We start from the raw sequence: 10,933 nt of genomic DNA on the forward strand, positions 1-10,933 counted from the left end.
CCTCACTGGTTGTTGGCAGCACAGCAGCAGAAGAACATAGCGTCTGAAGTAGCTGCCTGGGTTCTGATTGGAGCTTCTTTCCTTCATGTTCACTTTGCAACTCTATGACTCACTGTCTTTATTTGTGAAAGAGGAGTGGCAGTAGGACTTACTGCATGATTTGTTGTGAAGATTAATTGAGATTTTACATCTAAAATGAGATTTTATGTATTTGTATTTGTGTCTATTATGTGTAATGTTTAGAAGAATTCTGAGGCTTAGGAAATTCACAATGGCGTCATAAGAAAAATGTATATGTTTTAGAAGGAAATATTGTAATATTTGACATTATTCTGATAACATTTCCAGGTTTGAAAACACAATGGCAGGAAATAGCCTTGTTCTACCCATCGTTCTTTGGGGTCGCAAAGCACCTACACATTGCATCTCAGCAGTACTTTTAACAGATGACGGGGCCACAATCGTAACCGGGTGCCATGATGGACAGATATGCCTCTGGGATCTTTCAGTAGAATTGGAAGTGAGTATTTGAAATGCCTATTGTGCTTTTTAAATATAAGAAACTACTTAGTAGAGAAAAACACAGATCAAGAATAGCACTTGACCTCATCATATATTTCTGCGAAATACATTTTGAATAGAATTGGTATTATGCAGACTGATTATTTATATTATTCATTAGAGTTGATTTTTTCTGGCTTTTGGCTATTTTCAAATATAATATCTATCCTAAGTGCCATAACACATTACATTTATAATTTGTCAAAAAATTTTTACCCATTTTGAAGGAGGCTTCCAAAAGTTAACAGTTCAAAGTGTACATTTTGTTGTTATTTATTTTGAAAACTCACTATGTATTTATTGTCATTCTTTACTACTGATATGCGTGTGCAGTGTGCTCTACAGCTGGAACCTCTCAGTGGACAGACTTGGAAAATAGGAGCTGGGGACACACACACATGCACATACATGAAGTTCACTTACTACCTGCAATTCAAGTATTACATTGCAGGGTTTATTCTGCTTTTCTCTTTTTCCATTTTTTAAATCTCCCTTCTCTGGCAACTCTCCAGGAGAGTTTTTGTAAAGGGAACCAGAGAAAATGAGGTGACTGCTAGCCTGGAATTCGTGGCAAGATAGTTGACTTTTTAAGTAATTGTTTTATGGTAATAGTCTTATTGAGATAAGATTTGCCTACCATACAGTTTACTCATTTAAAGTGTACAATTTAATGATTTAGAGAGTTGTACAACCATTATCATAGTCACTTTTAGAACATTTTCATTACTTCAAAAACAAACCTGTACTCTTTAGCTGTCATTTCCAATAAACCATTTCCCCCTAAGCAACCACTAATCTATTTTTTATCTTTATAGATTTGCCTATTTTGGACATTTCATATAAATGGAATTATGTAACGTGTGGGTTTTTTGTAACTGGCTTTTTTCACTAGCATAATATTTCAAGGTTTATCCATGTTATAGCACATGTCAGTACTTCATTTCTTTTCATTGCCAAATATATTGCACTAGAGGCCCGGTGCACGAAATTTGTGCATGGGTGGGGTCACTAGGCCTGGCCGGTGATCAGGGCTTATCGGGGCTGTCTTGCCCAGTCCCGATTGAGCCAGGCCGGCCTGGGGGCCTGTCGGACGGGGCCTGCTAGGCAGGGGGAGGGACCGCGGGAGGTTTGCTGGGCGGGTGGGTGGGAGGAGGTTGGCTGGCTGGCCATGGGAGGTTGGCTGTGGGAGCACACTGACCACCAGGGGGCAGCTCCTGCATTTAGCGTCTGCCCCCAGGTGGTCAGTGCACATCATAGTGACTGGCCGATCTGTCGTTTCAGTCATTCGGTTGTAACAGTCGCTTAGGCTATGGTATACTACATTTTATTTGTCTTTTTATTAGTTGGTAGATATTTGGGTTGTTTTCACTTTGGCTGTACTGAATAATGCTGCTGTGAACATTTGTGTATGAGTTTTTGTGTGGACATCTTTCCATTGCTGTTAGGTATACACCTAGGGGTGAAATTGCTAAACCTGGAAAAATGATCCACACACGTAAAGGCTAGCTGGGTTAAGAGGTTGCAAAGTAACTGGAAATGAATGCTGTAGAATGTGATATGCCTTCAGGCCTGATCGAAAACTAAATATGAATCAGCAATGCAGTGATGAGAAAAAATATCACACCACGTTTTACTGGAATGATTATAAGCAGCTAAGATTTAACTTGTGAGATCTTAGAAACAATTCTTTTACTGCATGGATTTCACTAGAATGTTATATGTATTTAAGTTCAAGGGATAAAAGTGACTGAGGAGGTGTGAGATGTGGGGAGGAGGCAGCTAGGAGAGAAATATTAAAGGAATTGGACTATTTATCCAGGGGGAAAGAAGGTGAAGTAAGAGGTGGCTTGGTTGTTGTATTTTGATATATATGGAGGGTCTTCTTAACTGTTATACTTTCTATCAACTATTTATGCCAACTTCTAAGGACCAGTAAGAAGAAATGTAACATTCAGAGGGAAGGCACAAAGTGCCTCCTTTAGAGGTCATGGTATCTTCTCTTCTTCTTTTGCTAGGTAAGGATTCAAAACTGTAGCTACAACTTTTGCCATCCATATCTTCGTCTCCATTTACCTCTAAAAAGGGCATCCTGGCCTAACACAGTGGCAATAAAATGTCAGAGAAATTGCAGAAGCAATAGTTTAGTGAGTACCTATAGAAATGATATTAGTAAAAGGAGGATACTCTAAATGTACTTTTAGATCAGTAAAGCTGTTATTTATTTATTTTTTTTTTAATTTTTAAAAAAATATATATTTTATTGATTTTTTTACAGAGAGGAAGGGAGAGGGATAGAGCGTTAGAAACATTGATGAGAGAGAAACATCGATCAGCTGCCTCCTGCACACTCCCCACTGGGGATGTGCCCGAAACCAAGGTACATGCCCTTGACTGGAATCGAACCTGGGACCCTTGAGTCCGCAGGCCGATGCTCTCTCCACTGAGCCAAACCAGTTAGGGCAGTAAAGCTATTATTTAAAAAATAAGTGAGGTTAAATGATTTTACATGCTAATTCACATCCTTAGCCTGATTTCTCAGTATGCTCTTAGTTTAGTGTTTAAGACCGCCCGCCCTGGTTTGAATTGTGGCTCCATCACTCCCTGTATGACACTCGGCGAGTAATGTCATCTTGTGGTGTTCCAATTTCAACCTCAGAAATGCTTGGTAGGATTATTGGGAGCATTGAATAGGTAGGAGTCACTGTTTTATTATTTATTATTTTTAGATTTTGGTATTCTAAGCAATCTTCTCAAATCTACATTTTTAAAAAAATATATATTTTTAATGATTTCAGAAAGAGAGGGAGAGAGAGCTAGAAATATCAATGATAAGAGAGAATCATTGATCGGCTGCCTCCTGCATGCCCCACACTGGGGATCAAGCCTGCAACCTGGACATATGTCCTTGATCGGAATCGAACCCAGGACCTTTGCCAAATTGTCTAGGGTTCAAATCTACATCTTTCTATTTATATGAATATTTAACAGGATTCCTAAAAAATATTAGTTTTTAAAAATTTGGTACTCATATCAACATATTTGTGTATTTCTAGGTTAATCCCCGGGCACTGTTATTTGGTCATACAGCTTCAATCACCTGTTTGTCTAAAGCTTGTGCTTCTAGTGACAAACAATATATTGTGAGTGCATCTGAATGTGGGTAAGCATTTTCTTATTCACTATTTTCCTCATAAGACTTTATTGAAAACAGTACCAGTGTATTTGTAACTAGGGAAGGTTTTTTGTTTTTTTTTGTAGTATCTTTTAAATAAATGTTCCAGTTATCTAAATTTAAAGATATTTAAAAATGTAGTTTTAAAATGTGCATTTTTATCTTTTTTTTTGTTTTAAGTATATTTTTATTGATTTCAGAGAGGAAGGGAGAGGGAGAGAGAGAGATAGAAACATCAATGACGAGAGAGAATCATTGGTTGGCTGCCTCCTGCACTGCATAGGCCGTTTTCTCCAGAAAATAAGGCGATGGTCTCCACTGAACTCTTTATTTCCAAGTGCAAAATATCTCTAAGGAGATGCGGCGCCCACTTAGAAATGCATAACCACCTCCTTTGAACTCTGTCACTTGAAATTGCTTCACTCCTCTTACCACTCGCGGTCCTCGGAGCTCATTTTAAATTCAGTGGCAGAGAAATAAAAGAGGGCTTAGCATTCTTGCAGAGCTAAGCTTTTGTGTCTACTGTAGGGCCTAGGTTTGCTTTCTTCTTTTCTTTCTTTCTCTTTGCCATTTGATTCGGTGTGTTTTGTTTTGTTTTGGGCAAGACCGGGGCTTTTATCCGCTGCCTGCACGCGCAAGCTCTTGCTGCCTTTCGATCAAGCGTATAAATTAGCCACAAGCCTTTGGACGAAGATGCAAAGAAATAACGGCATCGCGGCATAATCTCAGCACAAAAGATGCAGAGGCTGATTGCGCTTTCACGGGTCTAATCCCCCCTCCCTCCCCAAGCTCTTAAGTGGCATTAAGGAAAGAACCGTAACTTCCATTCTCTAGACTCCCGATGTGCCCCACTCATTCCTCTCCCGTGACACTCACTGGGTTTAATATGATTGGCATATTTGCATAGCTGTGTCTCCACTGTCCTATATGGTCCTTCAGGAATCTCAGTTAGTCCACCAAAGACAGGGACTCCACAAATGGTGTCCAGAGGTAGAGGGCCACAGAGTGTTAGGTATAATAAAGGTCTTGGGTGAAGCAATGCATGCTACATTCAATCCAGCGGGAAAAGCATTAATTAGGATCCGTCCCCCATATTTGGCTCTGATGAAGAATGGGACCCATCTCTAGGGATTCGGTCTTTTCTCCTTCAGTATCTCCCACTTTTAAGAGTCGGTGGAGGAAGAGAGTAATTCAGTTCTTGAGACAAAACAAGTTAATTCCCCCCCCCCACACACACACACAATACTATAATTTTTTTAAAAATTACCTTACTTAACTTTGTCTGATGTAATACCAGAGTGTTACTTTAGATAATGGACAAATTACATCAGCAGACACATATCCTCTACAAAAGTCAAAACAAAACCATTTCCTCCTCCTCCTCCTCCTCCTCTTCCTCCTCCTTTTCCCTTCATTCTTTTTAAAAAATATATCTTTATTGATTTCAGAAAGAAAGAGAGAGGGAGAGAGAGCTAGAAATATCAATGATTAGAGAGAATCATCGATCGGCTGCCTCCTGCATGCCCCACACTGGGGATCAAGCCTGCAACCTGGACATATGTCCTTGATCGGAATCGAACCCAGGACCTTTGCCAAATTGTCTAGGGTTCAAATCTACATCTTTCTATTTATATGAATATTTAACAGGATTCCTAAAAAATATTAGTTTTTAAAAATTTGGTACTCATATCAACATATTTGTGTATTTCTAGGTTAATCCCCGGGCACTGTTATTTGGTCATACAGCTTCAATCACCTGTTTGTCTAAAGCTTGTGCTTCTAGTGACAAACAATATATTGTGAGTGCATCTGAATGTGGGTAAGCATTTTCTTATTCACTATTTTCCTCATAAGACTTTATTGAAAACAGTACCAGTGTATTTGTAACTAGGGAAGGTTTTTTGTTTTTTTTTGTAGTATCTTTTAAATAAATGTTCCAGTTATCTAAATTTAAAGATATTTAAAAATGTAGTTTTAAAATGTGCATTTTTATCTTTTTTTTTGTTTTAAGTATATTTTTATTGATTTCAGAGAGGAAGGGAGAGGGAGAGAGAGAGATAGAAACATCAATGACGAGAGAGAATCATTGGTTGGCTGCCTCCTGCACACCCCACACTGGGGATCGAGCCGTGACCTCCTGGTTCATAGGTTGATGCTCAACCTTGAGCCACTCCGGCCGGGTGCATTTCATCTTTATTAATGACTTTTCTAATACTTTTATTATAATTTATTATTATGTCTTTGCCTTGCTTTTGAGAAACTCAGAATACCATACAAGTTAAAGCTGAGCATTAATCCCCATGGCATTGTCATTGAGTTGGTGGACAACTTTGAGAGTTTTAAAAACCCTGATGATGCTAGGCTGGCACAAATTTGGAAGATGAAGCCAACTTCATCTTGGAAGATGACGTAAAAGTTCATACAGTTATATTAATGTATGTTAATACACTAGTGTAACCATATATATTCCTAATCTCAGAATATAGCTTACTTTTGGAGAGATAGGTCATTGAACAGTAGTTGTAGGGTTCAGAGTGTAGGAATGTTTTTAAACTTTTTTGGCACTTAGAAAATTGTATATTTACATAACATGTTATTGAAGAGAGTTGGGGAACTGGAAGATAATTATTTAAGAAGTTATCTTCTCCACCCTCCTCATAATTTTATGAATTTGAAAAGAACCTTGTGTGAAAAGAGGCAGCATCAGGTAAAAATATAGTACCTTTTGGTCAATTAAATAACTCACTTTAGAATACATAGTCTAAATAGATGGAGCTTTTTTGAAATATTGTTTCATACTATGTGAAATATAGGAAAGGGCATTTCAAAGAAAACCCTAATAATATCAGGATTATTGCATTTTATTAATGTTCTTTTCTGTTAAATAAATCTTAAGTTTATTTCTTTAAAAGATAAGGCATTGACATTTTTGATTTTGAATGTTGTATCTTTTAGTTTGACATATGCTTTTCTGTTTGTATTTATTCAATAAAACTTCTGTAATAAATACAGAATCAAAACTGGAATATTACATTTAATTTGAAAAGGTTTGGAATTCAGTTAACATTTTTATTTGTTTTTCTGCAGTGCTAAATTTTCAAGCTATGTTTATAACCATCTAAGTGATGTAAACTAAAAGGTTATTTCTTGTTTTTGCCACTTGCCCCTCATATATCCCTTGGGGCTCTGCTCTGATTTGTTATTATCCTAACTCTGAGGTTGAGGTTGAGGGAGCAACCACTGTCTGAAGCAGCCAGAGGAGAAAGAGTTCTGGAGGGCTTTGCATGGGTTCTGGCCAGAACTACTCATGATGCTCCACCAACCAAAGGGAGCCGGGCGGTGCAGTAGTTCTACCATCTGCCCAGAAAGAATGTGGATGAAGGTGAGGGTGGGCAAGCTGGAAAGGAGGTTGGGATGGTGAGTGGGAGGAACAGGATTTTTGATGAAGAGCAATAATGACTATACACTACTTTTTCTGAAACAGACCAGTTTTAATGGGAGATGAGTTTTAAATCACTGTGACAAAGCTGAACGGTGCTTTTACAAATCCAATTAAAGTTAGCTATTATTTTGTCTTATAGAGAGATGTGTCTCTGGGATGTGAGTGATGGCAGATGTATTGAATTTACAAAATTAGCCTGCACACATACTGGCATACAGGTGAGTATCTATTTCTGTAAACTGCCTAAGTCAGCACAATTATTACAGGCATACAATTAAAAACGTTCTTTAAACATTGACCTATATTTTTATATGAAAAATGGGTGGAGATGACAGGAAGACTAGAATTTGTAAAATTATTCCTATGTGATGGTATAGTAGGGGAGAGAATTAAGTAGAGGAGACTAATGGGGAAAGGTGTAAACCAGCGGTTCTCAACCTGTGGGTCGCGAACAATGAAAATACATCCTGCATATCAGATATTTACATTACGATTCATAACAGTAGCACAATTACAGTTATGAAGTAGCAACGAAAATAATTTATGGTTGGGGCTCACCACAACATGAGGAACTGTATTAAAGGGTTGCGGCATTAGGAAGGTTGAGAACCACTGGCACTGTAAACTAAGCCGATTGGCACTACTGCTCTGCTCCTTCTGGCTCTCCTGGCTACCCAAGTGGGAGCTGGATGGGTAGTATGTTCTCTAGATCCTAAATAAGGGAATTCGTACTTGCTGAAGCCTTTATGGTTCCATTCATGATTGACACAAATTGACCTACGTTACGGGCCATATAATTTTCATTGTTTGTGTAGCTGGTCCTTAGTACATTTTTTGACTTTCCAACTCTGTAGAGGAAATGACCATTTCATATCCCTGGCTTACACAAGGATTTATAAGGGAATGTACTGTTTCCAACTTACACTCCTAGTATTCTTTCCTACTCTTTCATAATTGTCAGGTTCTTTGTGCTTCTACTTACTCATCATTTACTGTGTTGGGAAAATTACAAATATATAGAAAATATGATCTATGTTCTCAAGGGGGAAGGAGAGGGAAGAGAACTCATATTTATTGAGCAAATATTGTATAAGCATTTCTTGTATGAAGTTCTTTTTAGTCCTTCTCACATCCTTATGAACTAAATAGGAGTGTATAATTTCACATGTAAGGAAACTGAGACCCATACTAATTAAATGACTTGCCTTAGTCTCACAGTGAGTCATTCCTGGTGCCAAATCAGGTTTATCTGACTCTAGGGACAAAAACAAACAAATAAAAAACACAATAATTTGTTGCAGGAATACAACTGCACCAATACAACTTAGAAAATGTTTGTGGGGAGGCTGGTGAATAGTGTGATAAAGGTCTGTTGTATGATTTCTTGCCCTGGCAAAGGCCTTTGAAAAATATCTTTTTCAACACTGTTAGAGTATATGCTTTTTTATTTAAAGGGCATCTATTATGTATTTTTTTGTCATGTGAAGAACCATCAAGGTTTATAGAGAGAAAAGGGGTAATAAAATGATGTAGTCATTGACTTTATAGATTAATTGAAAAATTACATATAAATGTCTTGAAGTCATTGGATATAAGTATTTTCACTATTGCATAATTTTATGATTTAAAAACTTTTGGTTTACATTTTAGGAAAAATTACCTTTATTTACTCAACATTTGTTCAGTGCCTACTTTCTCAGATATCGTATTAGGCCTCCTGCATTTGAACTGGCAGCCATTTATCAGTAGAAGATGCTTTTTGGCAGGTTCACCAGTGTGTGACAATTGTTTCCTGTGTGATCGTCACCTCTCAGGTCCAGAAGCGAGTTGTTTTTTATATACATAGAAGTGGTAAACCTTGTTGACACTGGCACTTAGAAACCACAAGGAAATGACAACTTACGAAATTATCACGTGGGGGCATCCCTTTTTAATATGTGGAAAATTTGTTTCTCCATTAAGGACACTTTCTTTGCCAGTATCAAGTGTCTAAGAAGCCAAATTAGTGTTGAAAAGATTATTTGGGAGTATAACTTTAAAGCCAGAGGTGAAAGGCATTAGTTAGGCAGGTGATGCAATTCCCCTGCCCTCAGGAGAGAGCTCTTTCCAGTGACTGCCATGCACATCGCTCTCCTGGCTGCTGTGGGATGAACAATGACAGAGTTTGCTTCTCTGCACCCATCCTTTGCTCCTTGACATGCCCTCCCCTCATATGGGTCAAGGTTACCTATGGTCACATTATATGTGAGTGCCTGGCAGTCCCTGGGACCTCCAGGTTGTGTCATGTTTTGAATCAACATTCTGAGGTCTAGAAGTATCTCTTTCAATAATCTGCATTTTATTACATCCTCTCTTATAGTTTTCGTGGTACTACCTTGCATTAACTTAATGTGCTCCTTGATCTGATTAATGCTTATGTTTAAGCAGTTGTAGTCCTTCTTGTACAGGGTACTCCATATTCTTCGCATGCAGTGTTGAGCTCTGAGAACAGGGCTAATGGGTGTCGGAGCAGATTGGACCTGGGTTCCTTAATGATGTCCCAGGTGTGGAGTGGTTACAGCATTGCCCTTTGTGCTGTATTTAGCTTGTCCTCATTTATTTGTATAAGGTCCAATCCTTGGGAAGTAGTACTCGAAATTAGATGTCTTTACCTCCTAAAAATCCTCTAAGGAAATCATTCTAAGAGAATCACGATTTTTTGAGGCTAAGGGATGACAGGTCCTTGGATAAGCTGTTGGTCTTGTTTTGAAAGTTATTCTTCCTCTGCTCTTTGGTTGATGGAAACCAACCTTATCCTTTGGAGTTATTCTTGGCATGAGTAACATGTAGATTGTGATTGTATTGGTTCTTCTATTTTTCTCCCACAAAGTGTAAATGTGTACTGTGAGACTGGTTAACAAAATTGTCTCATACTCTAGTCTGAAATAACACACTTATATTAATCAGAATTTACTTCTGATTATAATAGTTTGAATAGCAGTCATTTTTACTTCTAAAATATCTAGTTATTATAATCCTATATCCATATATTCCCCATTCATCTAAAATTTATATTATTTTTGTGACCCACCTAAGTTTTTCTTTTGCTTTGATTTGTGAAGCTGATTTTTAAAAAATATTTTTTTTTATTGATTTCAGAGAGGAAGGGAGAGGGAGAGAAAGATAGAAACATCAATGATAAGAGAGAATCATTGATTGGCTGCCTCCTGCACACCTCACACTGGAGATCGAGCCCGCAACCCGGGCATGTGCCCTGACCGGGAATTGAACCATGACCTTCAGGTTCATAAGTCGATGCTCACCTACCGAGCCACGCTGGCTGGGCAATGTCAGGCTGATTTTACTCAGGTGTTTTATTACTTCATTCAACAGTCCTATTTTCGATGTTGCAGGAAGATAAAAAAGAATCATTATGCCAATTGAACCAGACCTTCAGGTTCATAAGTCGATGCTCACCTACCGAGCCACGCTGGCTGGGCAATGTCAGGCTGATTTTACTCAGGTGTTTTATTACTTCATTCAACAGTCCTATTTTCGATGTTGCAGGAAGATAAAAAAGAATCATTATGCCCTAACCCAGTGGTCGGCAAACTCATTAGTCAACAGAGCCAAATATCAACAGTACTTCTTCAAAATAGACTCGCCCAGGCCGAAAACCGACTTCTGCGCATGGGCCACGAAGTTTCAATCGCACTGTACCTGTGTGCCCGCACATGGTATTTTGTGGAAGAGCCACACTCAAGGGGCCAAAAAGCCGC

General features: G+C 38.3%; 1 protein-coding gene across 6 annotated transcripts in view; it reads left to right on the top strand.

The window, feature by feature from the left end:
• WDR7 (WD repeat domain 7) overlaps positions 1 to 10,933 on the top strand; it is a 302,241-nt gene that overhangs the window by 26,507 nt on the left and 264,801 nt on the right. For all 6 annotated transcript variants that reach the window (XM_005873636.2, XM_005873634.2, XM_005873637.2 and 3 more), the window contains 3 exons: positions 349 to 520; positions 3,615 to 3,721; positions 7,315 to 7,393. In XM_005873636.2, coding sequence (XP_005873698.1) covers positions 362 to 520; positions 3,615 to 3,721; positions 7,315 to 7,393 — 345 coding nt within the window. In that variant the 5' untranslated portion in view covers positions 349 to 361. The remainder of the gene's footprint in view (positions 1 to 348; positions 521 to 3,614; positions 3,722 to 7,314; positions 7,394 to 10,933) is intronic.

This window comes from Myotis brandtii, unplaced genomic scaffold (assembly GCF_000412655.1).
Source record: "Myotis brandtii unplaced genomic scaffold, ASM41265v1 scaffold416, whole genome shotgun sequence".
Classification (NCBI taxonomy): Eukaryota; Metazoa; Chordata; class Mammalia; order Chiroptera; family Vespertilionidae; genus Myotis; species Myotis brandtii.